Raw genomic sequence first — 22,881 nt, 5'->3', positions numbered from 1 at the left:
CAGTGAGGTCGGGGGCGGGGGGATAGTGAGGTCGGGGGCGGGGGGAGAGTGTGGTCGGGGGCGGGGGGAGAGTGTGGTCGGGGGCGGGGGGGAGTGTGGTCGGGGGCGGGGGGGAGTGTGGTCGGTGGCGGGGGGGAGTGTGGTCGGGGGCGGGGGGGAGTGTGGTGGGGGGCGGGGGGAGAGTGAGGTCGGGGGGAGAGTGAGGGCGGGGGTGGACAGTGAGGGCGGGGGGGGGCAGTGAGGGCGGGGGGGCAGTGAGGGCGGGGGGGGGCAGTGAGGGCGGGGGGGGGCAGTGAGGGCGGGGGGGGCAGTGAGGGCGGGGGGGCAGTGAGGGCGGGGGGGGCAGTGAGGGCGGGGGGGGCAGTGAGGGCGGGGGGGGCAGTGAGGGCGGGGGGTGCAGTGAGGGCGGGGGGTGCAGTGAGGGCGGGGGGTGCAGTGAGGGCGGGGGGGGGGGCAGTGAGGGCGGGGGGGGGCAGTGAGGGCGGGGGGGGCAGTGAGGGCGGGGGGGGCAGTGAGGGCGGGGGGGGGCGGGGGGGGCAGTGAGGGCGGGGGGGGCAGTGAGGGCGGGGGGGGGCAGTGAGGGCGGGGGGGGGCGCAGTTTGGGCGGGGGGGCAGTGAGGGCGGGGGGGGACAGTGAGGGCGGGGGGGGACAGTGAGGGCGGGGGGGGACAGTGAGGGCGGGGGGGGACAGTGAGGGCGGGGAAGACAGTGAGGGCGGGGAAGACAGTGAGGGCGGGGAAGACAGTGAGGGCGGGGGGGGGGCAGTGAGGGCGGGGGGGGGGCGCAGTTTGGGCGGGGGGGGCAGTGAGGGCGGGGGGGGACAGTGAGGGCGGGGGGGACAGTGAGGGCGGGGGGGGGGGACAGTGAGGGCGGGGAAGACAGTGAGGGCGGGGGGTGGGATTGTGAGGGCGGGGGGTGGGATTGTGAGGGCGGGGGGGGGACAGTGAGGGCGGGGGGGGACAGTGAGGGCGGGGGGTGGGACAGTGAGGGCGGGGGGTGGGACAGTGAGGGCGGGGGGTGGGACAGTGAGGGCGGGGGGTGGGACAGTGAGGGCGGGGGGGGACAGTGAGGGCGGGGGGGGGACAGTGTGGGCGGGGGGGGACAGTGAGGGCGAGGGGGGCAGTGTGGGCGGGGGGGGACAGTGAGGGCGGGGGGGGGCAGTGAGGGCGGGGGGGGACAGTGAGGGCGAGGGGGGACAGTGAGGGCGAGGGGGGACAGTGAGGGCGAGGGGGGACAGTGAGGGCGAGGGGGGACAGTGAGGGCGAGGGGGGACAGTGAGGGCGAGGGGGGACAGTGAGGGCGAGGGGGGACAGTGAGGGCGAGGGGTGACAGTGAGGGCGAGGGGTGACAGTGAGGGCGAGGGGGGACAGTGAGGGCGAGGGGGGACAGTGAGGGCGAGGGGGGACAGTGAGGGCGAGGGGGGACAGTGAGGGCGAGGGGGGACAGTGAGGGCGAGGGGGGGACAGTGAGGGCGAGGGGTGAGGGTGAGGGGGCAGGTGAGGGGGGAGTGTGAGGGTGAGGGGGGAGGGTGAGGTTGAGTGGGGAAGGGCAGTGGGAGGGTGAGGGGGAGGGTGAAGGTGAGGGGGGATGGGTAGGGGGAGGGTGAGTGGGGAGGGTGAGGGTCGATGAGGGGGGAGGGGGAGGGGGAGGGGAAGGGGGAGTGTGGTGGGAGGGGGATGGGAAGGGGGAGTGTGGGGGGACGGGGTGGGGAAGGGGTAGGGGGGATGGTGAGGGGGCGGGGGAGGGGGGAGGTGTGAATGTGTGGAGGGGGTGGAGGGAGGGGGAGGAGTAGGAGGAGAGGGAGGAGGCAGTCAAGTAGAACCCACCATGCCATTTCAAGGGATTGATGAGACCACAGTGAGTAGTCCACAGCAGTAAACAAGACAGGCTGCCTTCTCAGGAGAAACAACAACATCGACACTTGAATCAGAGGCAGGTGTGTGTAGACTACCAAATTTCAACCTTTCACTTGCATGAAATGTCAACTTAGCACCATCACCGGAATGAGAAACGCAGTGAGTGGATCACAACATAATACTGAAATGAGGTTTACAGCTGTGAAAAAGGGTGAAAAACCACCTAATATGAATATGAAAGGTAGTGAGGTCCCCACACAAGATATTGTCTTGCCTGACTCATTTAAGTTAATCTCGAGAGCTTTTGATGGAAATAAAGATGAACTTAGAGAATTTTTAGACACCTGTGGACATCCAGCACTTGAACTAATGCCAAGTCATAGTTATAGTGTGCTATTAAAATTTTTTAAAACATGGATTGTGGGGTGCAACTCAAAGTAAACTACTCGTATGCAATTTGACAGCAACTTGGTCAGATGTGAAAGGAATTTTAGTGGAGAACTATCAGTCAAAACAGACTCTACATTACCATGCATGTTCATTATTCTCTTGTAGACAGAGAAGGGCTGCAAGTATGGCTCAAAGGGCAAGTTGTGTTGACACATTGCTACACCAATTGTGAGAAGCCCTCCAGGAAGTGATGAGGGCACCAGATGTTCCTGGTAGCCATGCTCTAGTTGGGCAGCTGGCACAAGTGGTGTTTATACAGAGCATTAAGACTGCTCTGAGAGAGGGAGGAGAGGATGTAACGTTAGCACAAGCAGTAGATCTAGCATTAACACAAGAAGCATCAATCACATCTTATAAAAAGGTTCAGTGAATCCAGTTGCCAGAGAGACTACTGTTTTATGTATAAGAGAGAAAGCCATCATTCGAGGGATTGCACTATGGGGAAACATGTCAGGAAAATTGATGCCATGCAGCTGAGTTGTAATGCAGCATAAAAATGGGCACCCCATTCTCACCATCACCAAGAAGGATAGAGGAAACACTAGGCAGAGGTCATCAAAGGGAAACTGGAAGCCTGTGACTGACAATGTGTCATCGATGCAATCTTCAAGGGTATCCAGGACTGGGTGATCAGGCATGACTTGTGATATGTTATGTTTGTAAAGAAATAGGACACACATCCTAACAGTGTCATGCTGATGCTAGACTAGTGAATATGACGACTCAGAAACCAGGAAATGAAAGAATGCCATGAGTATACAGTATACCCATGCTGTAGAGTTATACTCAGTAGACTGTAAGGACAGGAATAATTTTGTAAATATAAGATGCACCCAGGGAAGTGCTGGAACATCAAGTTTCATAGCAGACAGTGCTGCTCAGGTTAGCATAATAAAGGAATCAGCATTGAATGATACTGTGGCCAGTAATGCCAATGAAAGAATAAAACTTAGAGAGATAATGATGAAAGTAAGAGAGAAGCACGATGGAGCCACAACATTAATGCTGAGGATACATTGTGTGTGTGTGTGTGTGTGTGTGTGTGTGTGTGTGTGTGTGAGGGAGGGTGGGAGGGTGGGTGGGTGGGTGGGTGGGTGGGAGGGTGGGAGGGTGGGAGGGTGGGAGGGAGGGAGGGAGGGTGGGTGGGTGGGTGGGTGGGTGGGTGGGTGGGTGGGTGGGTGGGTGGGTGGGTGGGAGGGAGGGAGGGAGGGAGGGTGAAGTAATGCAAGTTTCATGTAATGAAGGTAGAGTTAGATGTCCCATATGAAGGAATTTCAGGCAGACTTATGCAAGAGGTGAGTCTTAGCACAGAGAATTAATACTGTGAATATTAATAAGTGACCAAGAAGCAAACTTCCTCAGTGACTTAAAAGGATGCATTGAACACTAACAGAATATCTACGTCTTTATGTGAGAATGAAGCAAGAAAACAGGCATAAATGGATGCATTTTATCACTTTCCTTTGTAACACCACACTACATTCATCAACTGGGTTCACTCCATTTGAATTATTTTTCAGGGGAATATGCAACAGTTTTGGTATCCTACGGTGCAATATGGCCTAAGTACAATACAACTACAATGATTATGTAACAGAATTAAAGGAAAGGACACATCAGATGTATCATATGGCATGGAGTTTTAATAAGTAATATAAGATGTCTAAGGAGTATTATGGTCAAACTCAAAACCAAAAGGAATTCAAGGAAGGAGACAAGGTATTATTAAAAGATGAAAGTGTGAAAACAGGATGGTCAGTATAGTTAGAAAGCCAATGGAGAGGACATTTTCATGTTGTGATGACTAATGGACCAAATGTAGAACGCCTATTAACAAATAAGATATTCATAACAGTACACACAAACAGATTAAAGAAGTTTATTTATTAGCTTTAGTCACAAGAGGTTGTGGTAAAACCAAGTTCATTTGCTCTGAAATATAAAGGGAAAGAACAGATTAAATTTGATCTTAAAACTAAAGGTGACTTTATCAACAGCAATTGTGATTGGCCCTTGCGGGCAGGCCAACGCTCTGGTCACTTTGTATCAATTAACCTAATTCTGGAAACAGTAGCGAACAGGAAGAGAGGACACAAGGAAGATATCAATGGAAATGTAAAAGTTAGGAGTTTAGAAATTCAGAGATTAAAGCAGGAGGAATAGGGCAGCATATGCATACACCAATTAGAAAATAAGTTAGGGTTACAAAAAAGAGCAGCGGAGACAGAGATCCAAACGGGAAACAGACATTTCTGTTTGTGTGTTAATGATCACCACCACACACATAAGTAAAGGAGTGATGTTTGGACATCTTAGATTCACCATTGAGTGCAGAAAGTGGAGAGAAGGGAAGTTATGACCATGTGCATGTGAACTGTGATCCAGCCCATGGAAAAATTCTGTAAGAAGTCTCCTATTATTTCACTAAAATCATCTGATTGTATCAAGCCCTGTTACAATGCAGTTTGTATTGTGATATTGATAATCATCAATAGATACATTTTTATATGCAAAACAAAATGATGAGATGTAAGTAACAATGATGCTTGACTCTTGTAATCCTGGCAGATGTACTGATGCATAAATCACCATAATTATGTACATATCCACTGAGATCATTAGTCACAGTATGAAAGGATGCATCCACCAGCCCCAGGTCACACGACAAAACACCAGCAGCATATTTAAGGGCAGCTGGAAACTGCCATGGCCTCATCTGTTGCAACCAGTCGATGTTTACAGCAAGCACTCTAGTGCACCTACTACTGACAACCCTGTGCTATGTGGTTCTCTCTTGGACTATGATTTGGACTTTGTGTTACCAACTGTCAACATCTGGGAAGCATATGAACTTAGCTGTCTGCATAAAAGTGGGACTGTCTGCACTTACTGTTCAACCGACAACTGTTTTTTTCGGTGAACAAACTGATTGCATATGAGTGCAATGGGAGCACTGGGTGTATTTGAGTATCTTCCAGTTAAATCTACACACAATGCCCTCCTCCAGTTAACTGTGAGTGTTCACCGAGAGGTGAACTCTCTTGTTTTGTATATTTCCAGTGAAGTTGGAACTATTACGTCCTGTGATTTATTTGTACATAATTTTTGTTTAATAAAATCAGTGTTGTTGAAGAAGTGATTTACAACAATTACAATCTCACCTCTCTCATCAGCAGCTTCTCGAGATGACCTGTATCGGGTACTGTCTTGCAGCCTTTCTTCGTAAGCTTTACGACGATTTACTGAGTCTTCGACTCTTTGACGTCTTCTCATTTCTATCACAGTAAAAACAAGACAATACATTTAATATTCTCTTGCAATAAAAACAAATGACAGATACTTTATACTAAAGGTAAAGCTGCCCTCAATCTGAAGACTGGTTTTTAAAACTGTACTGTTTTAATATGCATGGTCCTATTGGGGGAAAAGCCCTTACCTTCCCCCAACATTCCAGCTGAGTTACTCAGGCAGTTATAGTGGGATGTGGACTCCAAACCATGGTGATGTCCAGAATTTTTCACATACACAAATAACTGTGAGGGTTGAAAAACCAATAAGGGACCAACTCTTACCTACTAAGCTACAAAGACAAATTAAAAACACAGTGGGTATATAATAGTAGGTGCCTACATTTTCCTGTGAAATACACTTACAATGTGAAATGCTACCTAAATCAGTATTCTTTTCTTCTGCAGACTGCTAAAACGTAAAGGCTACATTTTATAGATATAAACTGATGAAAATACATGTTCACAAAGTACCTTAAACCAGTTATATGTATTATATGCTGGTATCTGGAACTCTCATGACAAAGTAATTAATTCACTTCAATTTATGTTAACTTCTACTTTTAAGAAATTCTGCAAATTTTAACTGCATGTTTTAACCATCATAAACTAGTTTATGGTCAGCTTAGTGGCTAACATGAACTGCAATGGAAAGCACTATACAATAAAAAATTATTGAGGAAAAATTAAGTAGTAAGTGTGTATTATTTCCAAATTCTAATATAGTTTCTCCTGTTTGTGAATTATAAGCCTGCATGAAACGGGGAGGCAAAGCAAAAAGAAAGTAAAAATTATTCCTATCAAGAAGGAAAGAAAATGAGGAATCACTGTCCCGCTGATGATATCATTAAAAATGGGACACAAGTTTGGATAGAGGAAAGATCGAGAGAGAAATTGGACATGTCCTTCAAAAAATACCCATTTCAGCATTTGTCTTATCCAATTTTGGGAAACCACTGCAAATTTTTATAAGGACAATTGGACTCAACACTGAATCATGCTCAGTCCCTCAGTTCCAAGGTGAGGCCAGCCTACTTACCACTGTGCCATTTCACTCACAAGGGAACGTTCTGAAGCGTAAATAAATTATTTTGATGAAACTTGGTGGGTGTGTAGACAATATAATGTAATATGTATTTTTTTCCTTGAGCCCAATTTCACTTTTAAGCGGTGATACGCACCCCAAAAGGTAAATTGGCATATTTGGTTTGGAGGCAATATCTTCAAAATGATGATATACAAACTACTGTTTCATATAGAAGTTGATATGTAATTAATGTCCTTGAAAAATGTATACTCAACATTTGTAATAATTTGAAATTTTGCAAACTACCCAACTATCAATTAATTAACTTTAAAAATTGAAATTCTTGTTACAACATAAATTAAGGAAGCTTTCAGGCCACATGCATATTTCTGCTTGTGTCTGTATGTGTGGATGGATATGTGCGTGAGTGCAAGTGTATACCTGTCCTTTTTTCCCCCTAAGGTAAGTCTTTCCGCTCCCGGGATTGGAATGACTCCTTACACTCTCCCTTAAAACCCACTTCCTTTCGTCTTCCCCTCTCCTTCCCTCCTTCCTGATGAGGCAACAGTTTGTTGCGAAAGCTTGAATTTTGTGTGTATGTTTGTGTTTGTTTGTGTGTCTATCGACCTGCCAGCGCTTTCGTTCGGTAAGTCACCTCATCATATATATAATAGAGGGAAACATTCCACGTAGGAAAAATATATCTAAAAACAAAGATGATGTGACTTACCAAACGAAAGCGCGGGCAGGTCGACAGACACACAAACAAACACAAACATACACACAAAATTCAAGCTTTCGCAACAAACTGTTGCCTCATCAGGAAAGAGGGAAGGAGACACACACACACACACACACACACACACACACACACACACACACACACACACACAGGTTACAGCTGGGCTATGTTGGACTTGGGTTGGTAGACAACGATGTGCACAAAGGTTAGGTGGTTGCGTTGCCGCCAAAACACGTTAAAGGACGGAGAAATTCGGGAAAATTTCGAAAAACCTGCGTGTAATGTATTAAAAGGAGTGGTTTCGTGGTGGCAGATTATGAAAATGAGGCTAACAATTGTCTGACGAAGAAATAATGACGTTAAAACGTGTGGGAAGCGGCTGAAAATTATCAGTGATGTGGGAAAAACGGAAATGGAAATAAAGCAAAAGTTATTAGAAATAGCCGAAATGGTTGTTTAAAAGGTGAAAGGAACTGTTTGTGAACTAGAAACGGTGGATTTTATAGCAGCGGTAGTGTTGAAAGTGGCAAAAAATTTTTTTGGTTATGGTTTGGAAGTGGGTTACGTATTATTGAGTATATATAGGCGGGATAAAATTGTATAGCAGATTACGGTAAAAAGGAGAAGGTGAATACAAAGTGAAACTACTGGCAAAAACACAAAGAGAAAATAAGACGACAGGAAAGATTTCGAAATGCAACAGTGACAATAACAAACGTAATTGTTGGGTTCAAATCAATGATATTAATATAATAGAGGGAAATATTGCACGTGGGAAAAATATATCTAAAAACAAAGATGATGTGACTTACCAAACGAAAGCGCGGGCAGGTCGACAGACACACAGTCACACAAACATACACACAAAATTCAAGCTTTCGCAACAAACTGTTGCCTCATCAGGAAAGAGGGAAGGAGAGGGAAAGACGAAAGGATGTGGGTTTTAAGGGAGAGGGTAAGGAGTCATTCCAATCCTGGGAGCGGAAAGACTCACCTTAGGGGGGAAAAAGAGGACGGGTACACACTCGCGCGCGCGCACACACACACACACATCCATCCACACACACACACACACACACACACACACACACACACACACACACACACACAGACAAAAGCAGACATATTTCTGGTTGTGTGTGTGTGTGTGTGTGTGTGTGTGTGTGTGTGTGTGTGTGTGTGTGTGTGGGCGCGCGCGCTAGTGTGTACCCGTCCTTTTTTCCCCCTAAGGTGAGTCTTTCCGCTCCCGGGATTGGAATGACTCCTTACCATCTCCCTTAAAACCCACATCCTTTCGTCTTTCCCTCTTCTTCCCTTTTTCCTGATGAGGTAACAGTTTGTTGCGAAAGCTTGAATTTTGTGTGTATGTATGTGTTTGTTTGTGTGTCTGTCGACCTGCCCGCCTTTTTGTTTGGTAAGTCAAATCATCTTTGTTTTTTTTATATATATATATATATATATATATATACTCCTGGAAATGGAAAAAAGAACACATTGACATCGGTGTGTCAGACCCACCATACTTGCTCCGGACACTGCGAGAGGGCTGTACAAGCAATGATCACACGCACGGCACAGCGGACACACCAGGAAACGCGGTGTTGGCCGTCGAATGGCGCTAGCTTCGCAGCATTTGTGCACCACCGCTGTCAATGTCAACCAGTTTGCCGTGGCATACGGAGCTCCATCGCAGTCTTTAACACTGGTAGCATGCCGCGACAGCGTGGACGTGAACCGTATGTGCAGTTGACGGACATTGAGCGAGGGCGTATAGTGGGCATGCGGGAGGCCGGGTGGATGTACCGCCGAATTGCTCAACACGTGGGGCGTGAGGTCTCCACAGTACATCGATGTTGTCGCCAGTGGTCGGCGGAAGGTGCACGTGCCCGTCAACCTGGGACCGGACCGCAGCGACGCACGGATGCACGCCAAGACCGTAGGATCCTACGCAGTGCCGTAGGGGACCGCACCGCCACTTCCCAGCAAATTAGGGACACTGTTGCTCCTGGGGTATCGGCGAGGACCATTCGTAACCGTCTCCATGAAGCTGGTCTACGGTCCCGCACACCATTAGGCCGTCTTCCGCTCACGCCCCAACATCGTGCAGCTCGCCTCCAGTGGTGTCGCGACAGGCGTGAATGGAGGGACGAATGGAGACGTGTCGTTTTCAGCGATGAGAGTCACTTCTGCCTTGGTGCCAATGGTGGTCGTAAGCGTGTTTGGTGCCATGCAGGTGAGCGCCACAATCAGGACTGCATACGACCGAGGCACACAGGGCCAACACCCGGCATCATGGTGTAGGGAGTGATCTCCTACACTGGCCGTACACCACTGGTGATCGTCGAGGGGACACTGAATAGTGCACGGTACATCCAAACCGTCATCGAACCCATCATTCTACCATTCCTAGACCGGCAAGGGAACTTGCTGTTCCAACAGGACAATGCACGTCCGCATGTATCCCGTGCCACCCAACGTGCTCTAGAAGGTGTAAGTCAACTACCCTGGCCAGCAAGATCTCCGGATCTGTCCCCCATTGAGCATGTTTGGGACTGGATGAAGCGTCGTCTCACGCGGTCTGCACGTCCAGCACGAACGCTGGTCCAACTGAGGCGCCAGGTGGAAATGGCATGGCAAGCCGTTCCACAGGACTACATCCAGCATCTCTACGATCGTCTCCATGGGAGAATAGCAGCCTGCATTGCTGCGAAAGGTGGATATACACTGTACTAGTGCCGACATTGTGCATGCTCTGTTGCCTGTGTCTATGTGCCTGTGGTTCTGTCAGTGTGATCATGTGATGTATCTGACCCCAGGAATGTGTCAGTAAAGTTTCCCCTTCCTGGGACAATGAATTCACGGTGTTCTTATTTCAATTTCCAGGAGTGTGTGTGTGTGTGTGTGTGTGTGTGTGTGTCTATATCTATATATATATATATATTTCCCACGTGGAATGTTTCCCTCTATTTTTTATATATATATATATATATATATATATATATATATTGCTGTTTCACATAAGTGTATTCTGTCAAATAATAAGTAACTCATTATCATGATACAAAATCATTACAACAACAACAATAATAATAATAATAATCTGTACAGAAATGCTTTGACACAATGTTTTTTATACCATGCAATTTCTTCACATAATATACAAGATGGAGAACACATTATAACACAAAATTCAGCAGTATTTAAAATTGTTGCAGGTGATCCTCTAAATATCCTGATTTGTATCAGGCATATTTCAGTACACTGGTAAGCTTTGGCAAAGATAATTAATTATGTACTAGTGGCTGCAGCTTGATTATATTGTTTCTCAAGTGAACATTGACATCATAATTATTCAACAGAACTATATCTGAAAATCTTCTCACCATTTGTACCTGTGGCGAGCACTTTGGGATCACCAGGTGGACAAGTTCCTTATGCTCAGGTAATATTTTAATCATTTTCTATCATAGTAATGAGTTACCTATTACTTTAAATTAACAACATACCCACATTTACATTATTAAAAAAATAATCATGAATGTAAAGCATAAACTAAAATTTCCCAAAAATGGTATTTCAGAAAGCAGTTTTACTACACAATGTATGTGGCTTGAAAGTTGCTTTAAGTAGTAAGAAAATTTTACACTTTCGATGATCAATGGTGGTTGGGTGATTTGCAGAATTTCAAATCACTGCTAAAGTTGACGGTACAGTTTTTGAGTGTGTTAATTACATATAAACTTTTACATCAGAAACACTTTTTATATATAATCGCTTCCAAGACATCCCCTTGAAACCTAATATACCAAATTAACTTTTAAGGTGCGTTTTATTCCTTAAAAGCAAAATTGGGCAAAAACAAAAAGAAAAAATATGTATTGCTTTATTTTGTCCACTCTTTACATTTGTCTAGTTTCATCGTGATTGTTTATTTGAACATGGAAATGTTCCCTTGTCTGTAAAAATCTTAGCGCATTCTCACACATTCAAAGTGGAACTATGTTTAAGCCATTTTTTTCCTTTGTCAGTTCTTGCCCTTACTATCCTAACACTACCCAATGAAAATATATCACTAATTCCTTCACTCAATCTGTTTTCTGTATTTCAGGATCTTACTCCTATTGATCCATATCCACCCAATAGTATGTTGTGCCTACTTTTAGCTATTTTTAACAAGTACCAGCATGTATGCTTGTTGAAATTCCACACAAAAATTGAAGATTACGCAAAAACATCATTTGTACATTTCCTGACTCTTTAGTATAGTAAGTTTTAATGCATAGTTTTGTTTCTATGAGCCTACCTCTTCTTATGTGCGCTCTTCCATCAGCAACCAAGTCTGCAGTTTCTTCATCACCCAAAAACTGGTGAAATCCTATCCATGACACAATACGAGACCCAACATTAAAGTAGGTTGCAAGGCAAAATGCCAGGACGGCTATAGGAAAATATACATTGAAGCCATCCGATATAATGGGCACAACATCCATATGTCCCATTACCTGTTAAAAGAAAAGAAAAAAATATATATTTTCACAACTATGTATGCCATCATGTCGATGTTTCCATAATACATACAATTCTGCTTTGCTACATAACTAATAAAAAATTTATATTTGAATGTGTGTGTGACTACAATTTACGAATATTGTGAAAGTAATATACAGTAAGAGGTGATTTTTAAATAAATACATATTTTGTTGTATCGATATCAGAGTATATGTAAGAGATTTACATTATCTTGCAGTCACAAAATGTATGACTTGCAATTAGCTCATGTGATGTAAGATGGCACTCACAATACAACTATTTCTCAATACAAATAAGAATCAGGAAGTAAGTAAACAGCAGAAATTTTTTGACAGTAACAAATATCTCACATTTGAGTGGTTCTTCAATGTCCAGGAAGATAACATCATAAAAATAACAAACTATTTCAGTAACATACCAGCCTGCTATCCTCTAGTAACCTAAAGTACTGAAGGTAACCACACACAAGTGATGATTATTTATGTTTGTGTACTGCCCATCCCACTCTTCAGCTATACCCAAAATGAAAAAGTTTATGAATCTGCACTAACAAGACCACTGGTATTAACATCCTTGTGATGAACACTGCCTCCCTCAACCTTTGTTGGCATTTGTTTTTGAGCAGGTCTACAATATGTTTCCATAAGTTGCTCAATAGAAATCTGATGTCTCAGTTTACTAAAGTATTGGCAATGCAAATGTCCACTGACACTCTTACAATCATTATCACATTAACTCCCTCCATCAGAGTATTAAGCTCAATATGAATATAAGCAGAGGCAGTCACTCATCACTTATGAATGTCCTAATTTCATGGACAACAGATGGGTCTCTTGGACAGAGGATCCACTGCCTTGCATATAATGTAATACTCCGAGACAACATATTCACTCTCATTACCATATGGGAACCTGCCTTACACATATATGAGGTGCAATTTTGAGTGAAGCAATGCCTCATGCAGAGAGGAGCTGGCACGTAGACATAATATTGCAAGATTTGTTTTATCACAACCTGGGCACATTTTCAGTTTTGGTATAATTGTGTCACGTGGTGGGGGCTATGCAAAAATATATAATCCTCACAAATGTGTGCCCCATTTCAGTGAAACATACCTAAGAATGATTTGCATCAAATAAATAAATTACATAAGCAAATGATACGTGGTCAACATTCTTATTAACAAGAACTTCCTGTAATCATGAACAATGACTGCAATACAATAAGTGAATGTAGCACTAATTTCTCACTGTGTTAAAGTGTTTAGACTGCTCAAGGCTTTATCATGACTGACTATAGAAGGGAATTGGAAAAACTGAGGTAAGGAAACACAGATGGTCAAAAGCAGGACGTTTACAGAAAAGGTTTAGCAACAAAACTATGGGGTAGGTTTTGAAAGAGCAGAGAAATGGGGGGTTATCCTGAAATGAGTGGAAATGCCTGGCAGGAGTTAAGTTTTGTGTCCAGACAACTGGTTCTAAACATTTAACATTAAGGTATTGTTATTAAAACCAGGTATCCAAAGTGACCTAATTTTGTGTGAGCAAACAAAACTGTCATCATGTTTGTCACTCAAGGGTAGGAAGCTGATATATCTACAACGTGTAACTCATGCTCTCAATTTCACAACAAAATAATGACAGCTAGAACTCAAACAGACCAGGAAAATGATATCCATTGGATATATTACATAGGTGGTACTAAATGGAATATAAACTCATTGTCTTTTCAATTTCAGACTTCATAAAATTCAATAAAAATTACACAATGATGAAAAAATAAGTGCCTACAACTAATTACTGTATCCGTGCCATTCAAAAGTAGTATTGTATATATACAACAGCACCTACCTGTGTGTAGTAAGTCTCCATGATGTGTGTTTTTATGACATGGCTATCCATGTGGATCAGTCCCAAAAAATTTAGGCAAATAGGTGGTGTGAGCCTACATAACATCATTCCAGAGAAGATAAGTGAATATTCATCTGTCTGATGATGTGGAGCAAGGTAGTAGAGGTTTAAAAATTTAATCTTGAGAACTGTAGAATAGGCGCAATAGCACAAGTATGCAATGACCAATGTTGAAAGAACCTAGTGATTAGAGAAATACATATATTAAAAAATTACATGGCTGAATGAAAAAACACTACAAAATCTCACCAAAAAGTTTTGCAATAAATCCTTCAAAATAAGAAAGATATAAGAAACTACCTAATTAAAAAAGTTATGTTTCTTTTCTTTTTCTTCATTTTCTTTATAATTTATTATATTACAATGGATATAAATGAAGCAAAAGAACCAAAAATATATTTTGAAAAATAGTAAAGTAGTTAAATACTCAGTGCTTCCACTGATACATTAATTCAAAGTCTTCCTTACTTTGGCCAATATTGCTTGTACATGCATTCTAAAGCTTTCCCACTTTTTCAGATTTATTCAGAACAAAGAAAGGAAACTTCTGATTTAATGTCTCAATGCCAACACAGTCATTTGAGATGAAGTATAAACTCAGATTAAATAAATATAGACTTGGAAATCAGCAGTGACCTTGTTGTGTGATGGTTGTGGTGGTGGTTACTAGATGTTTGAAACTGATCATTAGCGCCTGTACTAAAATGCTTGTACCAAGCATGACTACAATTTGTAAGACCACTATTTATGTAAAACTAAAACACTTGCAGAACAATTATGGAAGTCAGTTTACAAAACATACCACAAAAGAAATAGGCTAACCAAAGTACTTAGAAAAACTAAATCAAATGCATGTGTCAGGCTGAACTAAAAATGGACGATCTTCCACTCTGCAATAAAAAATCTTGATTAGATTACATTATATTTACTTTCATTCCAATTGATCCGTAGTGAGAAGGTCCTCCAGGACATAGAACATGTTGTTAAATAATAATACATTACACATTACTGCAATGAAATGGTGCAGAAGTTAGATCATACGTGTCAGTTGGTTCTACTGGGAAATTCATCAATGGAGTAGAAGTAGTTGGCCACCAATAAATTCTTTAGGCTTCTCTTAAACTGAATTTCATTGGTTGTTAAGCTTTTTATGGCTGCTGGCAAGTTACTGAAAATGTGTGTTCCTGAACAATGCACATCTTTTTGTACAAGAGTGACTGACTTTAAATCCTTGTGAAGATTTTTCTTATTTTTAGTATTGATTCCATGAACTGAGCTGTTGGTTTGAAAAAGTGATATATATTTTAATGGCAAATTTCATTAAGGAATAAGTATATTGGGAAGCAGTAGTTAGTATCCCTAGTTCCTTAAACAGGCCTCTACAGGATGTTCTTGAGTTCACACCACATATAACTCTTATTGCACATTTTTGTGCCCAGAAAACTTTAGCTCTGCTTGATAAATTACCCCACAAACTAATTCCATATGACATTATGGAGTGAAAGTAGGCATAGTATGCCAGCTTTTTCGTTTTTATATCCCCTAGGTCTGACAGAATTGGCATTGCAAATAGAGATTTGTTTATACACTTCAGCAGTTGAATTTATTATCAAGCTGCAATCCCAAGAATTTAACACTGTTCATTTCTTCTATCTGCTTGTTATCATATGTTAGGCATATACTCGTGGGACACTCCTTACAAGTTCTGAACTGCATGTAATGTGTTTTTTCAAAGTTTAGTGACAAAGAATTGGCTAGGAACCAGTGATTAATGTCCACAAATATTTTATTAGCCAATCTTTCTGAAACTACACTTGATTTGCTATTTATTGCAATGTTTGTATCATCGGCTAACAAAATAAACTTGGCATCTGGTAATGTTACTGATGAAAGGTCATTATATACACAAGAAAAGGTAAGGGCCCAAAGATGGAACCTTGTGGGACCCCACATGTAATTAGTTCACAGTTGAACGATGCCTGATAGCTTAATACATGTCTCTTTCCTAATACCACCCTTTGTTTCCTGCGAGAGTTATAAGATGTGAACCATTTTGCAGTGTTTCCTGTTACACCATAATATTCTAATTTACTTAAAAGGATATTGTGATTTACACAGTCAAATGCCTTTGACAGATCACAAAATATACCAGTTGCCTGCAATTTTTTGTCTAATGAATTAAGCACATTTTCACTGTAAGTGTAGATAGCCTTCTCAATATCAGAACCCATTAGAAATCCAAACTGCGACTTTGACAGTATGTCATTTGTGATAAATGTTGTAAAGCAGATTGTACATTACCTTTCCTAAAATTTTTGAGAATTTTGGAAAAACTGAAATTGGACAGAAATTTCACACTATTTCTTTATCTCCCTTCTTAAACAGTGGCTTAACTTCAGCATATTTCAACCATTCAAGAAATATTCCACTAATAAACAACTAGAATGAGATTTTCACTCTGCAGCGGAGTGTGCGCTGATATGAAACTTTCTGGCAGATTAAAACTGTGTGCCTGACCGAGACTCGAACTCAGGACCTTTGCCTTTCGTGGGCAAGTGCTCTACCAACTGAGCTACTGAAGCACAACTCACGCCCGGTACTCACAGCTTTACTTCTGCCAGTACCTCATCTCCTACCTTCCAAACTTTACAGAAGCTCTCCTGCGAACCTTGCAGAACTAGCACTCCTGAAAGAAAGGATATTGTGGAGACATGGCTTAGCCACAGCCTGGGGGATGTTTCCAGAATGAGATTTTCACTCTGCAGCGGAGTGTGCGCTGATATGAAACTTCCTCTCCTGAAATAAAGGATACTGTGGAGACATGGCTTAGCCACAGCCTGGGGAATGTTTCCAGAAATGAACGACTAGTTACACAGATAGCTTAATATGTTACTTAACTCAGAATCACATTTTTTAATTAACTTTGTTGATATGTCATCATACCCACTAGATGTGGGGGTCAAATTCATATTATGAAAGTTACTTGAAAAGTCTGGTCTGAGGTATCCCATGGCAGCATCTACAGAACCTGACAATCCCATCTTTTCAGTAACAATTATAAAATGTTTGTTACAAAGTTCTGCAACACTATACACATGTCATCAATGTATCACTTACTCTTAATGCTATTTGCCCCTCTTCATGTCTGGTTCTACCAGTCTCCTCCTTCACTATATCCCATATTGTCTTTATTTTGTTATCTGATATGACTATCTTTTCCTTGTAATATATTTGCTTTGATGTCCTTATTACAATCTTTAACATTTTTCATTATTTCTTGTAATGTGCTATAGCATCAATTAGAACTGTTTCGAATTGACAGATACAGTTTTCTTATTGTTTTACACGATACCTCTATTCATCGAGTAATCCATGGCTTCTTTGTAGACTTTGCTCTAACCTTGGTAAGCTTTTGGGGAAAACAGTGTTCAAATAAGGTAAGCCCTTTATTAGTAAAAGTGTTATATTTTTCACTCATGCCACGAGCACTGTAAACATCACGCCTGTGAATGTCTTTGAAGTGTGTCCTAAAATAATCAATTTTCGGCTTATTGATTACCCTCTTGGGTTCAGATTTAACAGATTTTATATCCTGTTCAGTATTAACATTTAACAAAAGGAAGACATGGTGCAAATATGCTTCTCTGGTTTGCCGCCAAATCATATTGTGTAACTCGCACAATATTTCATTGATGCAACTGCTCGACATCATCAGGTGGTGGTAGCTGCTGCTGTCACTGCTGCAAGACACAATTGGTGATAATCGCACGGCAATGTCAGAATTTATCATTCCGGGAGCAGGCAATTCGCGTGCACGGGAAGACACTCGCAGTTGGAGGAAAGTGGTGATCCTGGTGCCCTTTGCTGGGAGCCGCAGAAAGGCCATCCGCACGTGCGCTATGGGCAATGACTGTGCTGCTGGACACTCCTGCGGTTAAAGTCTGAACTAAATCTCAGTTGCGCATTGTGTCACTTGATGAATCAGAAGTTCTTGTTTTCCCTGTTTTCGATTTAATGGCAGCCAGTGCTAGATTCCAGATGGCACTTAGTTGAAAACCTGCATCCCTGTTGATAAGATTGTCTGCCATATAGATATGTATGGGCTCCTTAACAACACAGAAAGATGATGCTGGGGATAAAATTTCCGTCTGTTAGTAAAGCATATGATGTCCTGTGTCCAGGCAATACTCCACTACCGCTGATATATCAGGTTGCCCCAGGCGTGTATGACAATGGTGTTTGATGCAATGTTCTTGCACGGTTTGGCATGTCTGTCCAATATAAGATTTTCCACACTGGCATGGGATTTTATACACGGCATGTTTCCTAAGGCCAAGATTGCCTTTGACCAAGCACAATCATTCCTCAATTTTGATGGTGGCCAAAAAACACACCTGATGTCACGCTTTTTGAGGATTCTTTCTATTCTCGAAGACATGCCACCAAAATAGGGCAAGAACGCTGTTGCAGTGGGTGCCTCCACATCTTCATTTACATCCTTGCTTTGAGTTTGCTTAGAACTGAATGAATGGTGTATCTGCCTATCGGAATAGCCATTCTGTTGGAATATCATTCTCAGGTGTTGTAGCTCACCAGGTAGACTGTCGGCATCTGAGACTACATGTGCTCTATGCACCCAAGAGCGTAGGAGACTACCGCATTGCGAAGGATGATGACAACTGTTGGCCTGCAAATATAGCTCCATATGAGTTGATTTGCAATAGACGCTGTGTCCCAGTGTACGATCAGCTTTTATTCTGACTAAGACGTCCAGGAATGGTAAGATGGCATCCTTTTCCACTTCCATTGTGAAATGTATATTGCGATGGAGCGAGTTCAGATGCTGGAGAAACTCAGGTAATGTGAGGCCACACCACAAAAGTATCGTCTACATACCGTCAGAAACAAGAAGGTTTGAGACTTTTCGACTTCAGTGCTTTTTGCTCAGATTCTTCCATAAAATAGTTGGCCACCATGGGAGACAGAAGACTTCCCATGGTGACACGGTCCACTTGGTCACTGAGTAAGAAATAAGTTGAGGTAAGCACATGTTTAAATAATGCCACAATGTCTCTCTCAAACTGGCTGCTGATAACCTCTAATGATTCCTGCAGAGGTACTTTCGAAAACAAAGATATAACGTCAGAACTAACCAAAATATCAGACACTTGTAGCTTAAGTGTCTTCAGGTGTCCTATGAAGTCCTCTGAATTCTGGATATGGTGATCACACTTGCCTATGAGAGGTCCCAACAGTGTAGTAAGATGTTTGGCCAGAAAATAAGTAGGAGCTCCAATCTTGCTCACTAATGGGCGAAGAGGTGTCTCATCCTTGTGTATCTTGGGTAGGCCATACAGTCTTGGGGGAACTGCAGCCTGTTGGCATAGGTTTTTGGTCACTTTAGAAGGAATAGAACTCTTCTTGAGAAGATCTTATGTTTTTCTCTGGATTTTGCCAGTCGGATCCTCTCTTAGCTTGTGATAGGCAGGATCATCGAGCAGCACCTCCATCTTGCTGCTACATTCAACTTGTGAGAGGACGGTGGCATTACCCTTGTTGGCAGGTAAAATGACGAGTTCTTTGTCCGCTCTCAAGTCTTGCAGAGCCTACCTTTCTGCTGGCCTGGTGTTGAACTTGCTCGGTGGGGCTCGTGTTAAAATTCTGCAGGAGTCTCTCCTAATCTCTTCTGCAACATCACGGGGAAGCTTCAAAATTGACTGTTCTATGCCAACTATGACACCTCGGATTGGAGCTGTCTGTGGTGTTGGTGCATAGTTCAAACCTTTCTCAAGCACTGCAACAGCTGCGTAGTCCAGGATTCCATCCATGAGATTAAACATGGTACGCCGATGTGGTGCATTCCCTTCTTGCTGTTGGGCCTCGAGACAAGAATCCTTGGACATTTGGCGGACCTTGTCTTGTTGTTTTGACCACTCAGCTAGCGCCCAGGTAGCACCATCTATCCAATCCCAGGATAACACTGAGAGTTTCGAAAAGCTCTTCAGATTCATTGATAGCAATTTTGTGGACACCATGTGCAGTTCCCGACTTGTATAACGTACCCTCTCTCTCACTAGGGCTGCACTCGCCCGTCGTATAATTTTAACAGCAGCCACAGGTTCAATATGATGTTTAAATTTAGCAAATGCTGGGAGAGTTTGCTTGCCACGGCATCTCAATAGAAACGCCATAGTGCACAGCAGTCTTTCCCTCTTATTACATAACTTGTCAAACTCATGTACGTCGTTGGCCATCTCCTCCCTGTAGAGGTACCAGATATGACTTTTCATGCTTTCTCAGCAGATCTGTTGCAAGTACGCTTCTCGGGTTTACTACCGCATTCGTATTATGTAACTCTCACAATATTTTATAGATGCAACTGCTCGACATCATCAGGTGGTGGTAGATGCTGCTGTCACTGTTGCAAGACATAACTGATGATAATCATGTGGTGGTGGTGGAATTTATCATTCCAGGAGCAGGCAATACGCGTGCACGGGAAGACACTCATGGTTGGAGGAAAGCAGTGCTCCTGGTGCCCCCTGCTGGGAGCCGCAGAAAGGCCATCCGCACATGCGCTATGGGTAATGACAGTGCTGCCCGATACTCCTGCGATTAAAGTCTGAACTAAATCGCAGATGCGCATTGCGTCACTTGATGATTTGGAAGTTCCTGTTTTCCCTGTTTTTGATTTAATGGCAGCCAGTGCTGGATCCCAGGCGGCACTTAGTTGAAAACCTGCATCCCTGTTCATAAGGTGTCTCCTATTTTTTTTATAAGTACACAGACCTGTTTATTTCTACAATGGTTTACATCAGTTTACAGCTTGAACATTTAGCTATTTTCAACACGATCACCATTTCTGTCGATGTATTTTTGTAGATGCTGTGACAGTTTTTGTATGACCATGTCATAACAGCTCGCCACCATGCTGTTCAGAAAGTTATGAACCTCTTCTCTCACCTTGGCGTCAGAGCTGAATCGCTTTCTGGCCAAATGTTCTTTTAACCTAGGGAACAGGTGTTAGTCACTAGGTGCCAAGTCAGGACTATAAGGTGGGTGGTGATTATGTTCCACTGAAACTGTTGCAGGAGAGCAATGGTTTGCCGAGCGATGTGTGGGCTGGTGTTGTCATGGAGAATGTGTACGCCCCTGATCAACATTCCTCTTCCCCAGTTCTGAATTGCCCGTTTGAGTTTTTTCAGAGTCTCACAGTACCTGTCATCATTACTTGTGGTCCCAGTGGGCATAAAGTCGACCAACAATACCCCTTTCCGATCCCAAAAAAATGGTTGTCATGACTTTACCAGCAGACTGTGTTTGTTTGAATTTCCGTGGCTTTGGCGAAGAAGGATGCTGCCACTGGCGTGATTGTTGCTTGGTCTCGTGTGTAAAGTGGTATGCCCAGGTTTCATCAACCGTGACAATTGAGATCAGAAAGTTGTCCTGTTCAGCTGAAAGGCGGTGAAGAAATGCGCGGGAAGTATCAACTCGTTGCCGCAAGTGGTCCTCAGTCAGCATGCGTGGCACCCATCTTGCGCACACCTTCTGGTTGTTCAATGTTTCCATTAAAATTCTGTGAGCGGTGCCTCAGGAACCAACGTGCAGAGATCATCCAGGGTGATCTGCCGATCTTCATGCACGCTTTGCTCAATCTTCAACACTGTCTCCTCAAATTGACGGTCTCCCACTCCTTTGTTCGTCGTGAATTTTGGACCGACCAGTTGCAAATTCTCTACACCACTTACGAACATTTTTGACATCCATGCACGACTCACCACACACTTCCATCAATTGGCGATGGATTTCAATCGGTGCCCTTTGCGTTCAAAAACCAAATAGCTGTGCACAATTTGCACTTGGCGGTAACATCCAACAGGAGATCCATTCTCAATGGCCGCCAAGCCAAGACTGAGCACCTCAGCGTGGCATGCTAAAGTTTATACATGACGTGTGAAGCACTCGTCATAACAGTGTGACCAACTATCACACAAACAGAGTTCTGTAGTTATAAACAAATAGGAGACCTTACTTTTGGGATTACCCTCATATGTATGGCCTCCTTAACAACACAAACCTAGAAAGATGACGCTGGGGACAACATTTCCATCTGTTCGTAAAGCACACAATTTCCCGTGTCCAGGCAATGCTCTGCTACCACTGATTTATCAGGTTGCCCCGGGCGTGTATGACGATGGTGTTTGATGCAACATTCTTGCACAGTTCGGCATGTCTGTCCAATGTAAGATTTTCCACATTGACATGGGATTTTATACACACCACATTTCCTAAGGCCAAGGTCGTCTTTGACCGAGCACAATAAATTACTCAATTTTGCTGGTGCTGTGCGAGTTACACAATACGATCCGACAGCAAACCCGAGAAGCATATTTGCAACAGATCTGACAGGAAAGCATGAAAAGTAACACAAGGAGACATGGTGTCTTTGGTAGAATACCATAACTTCAAAAACATTGGAAACTGAAGAAAAGAAAAAAAAACTCAATTCAAAAGACTAACAAACATATTCAATAGCTAGAAGCTCAACATAAGATACAAAAAATTACAGCTCACCTCTATTGTGGCATAATCATAACTTGCTGCTGCTAAATTAATGAACTCTGCAAACAATGACAGAACTGGTTCTTTGTTAAAAAAAGTAACTTCTGACCAAACAACAGCAACGGATAGCAAGCCAGTGACAACTGCCATCAGTTTTAGAATATAGTTCTGAAGCACGCACTTCCAGTACCATTCTGTGGGGAAAAAACACACATTACTAAAACACAAAATTCAATGTCATCAATTTAGGTGTGAACATTTTATGTAAAACAAAAACTTTATATTAGGCTGTTAAAGATTAGGTGAATTAACTTTAACTGACAAGGAAGCAAACACAAATGGAAGTAAAACTGACTGCAAGGTGAGCACAAAAACTGTCATTTACCACTCAACAAAAAAGAAAAATGCAGCAGAAAATTATTTTAAATAAAGGATGCTATTGTCAGCTGAAGAACAATCACTGTAACACCTCCACCCCTTTTTTCAACGTGCAATAAGAGCAAATTAAATTTAAGAT

The 22,881-nt window shown here is 43.0% G+C and overlaps 1 protein-coding gene across 1 annotated transcript in view; it reads right to left on the bottom strand.

Moving 5' to 3' along the window:
• The window catches only part of LOC124721656 (LMBR1 domain-containing protein 2 homolog), a 110,384-nt gene that overhangs the window by 9,332 nt on the left and 78,171 nt on the right, over positions 1–22,881 (bottom strand). The window contains exons 7-10 of the mRNA XM_047246725.1: positions 22,377–22,558; positions 13,743–13,982; positions 11,666–11,864; positions 5,468–5,581 (exon numbers count right to left, since the gene is read on the bottom strand). Of these exons, the coding sequence (XP_047102681.1) occupies positions 5,468–5,581; positions 11,666–11,864; positions 13,743–13,982; positions 22,377–22,558 (735 nt within the window). The remainder of the gene's footprint in view (positions 1–5,467; positions 5,582–11,665; positions 11,865–13,742; positions 13,983–22,376; positions 22,559–22,881) is intronic.

This window comes from Schistocerca piceifrons, chromosome X (assembly GCF_021461385.2).
Source record: "Schistocerca piceifrons isolate TAMUIC-IGC-003096 chromosome X, iqSchPice1.1, whole genome shotgun sequence".
Classification (NCBI taxonomy): Eukaryota; Metazoa; Arthropoda; class Insecta; order Orthoptera; family Acrididae; genus Schistocerca; species Schistocerca piceifrons.
This window is presented reverse-complemented; position numbering and strand designations above follow the sequence as displayed.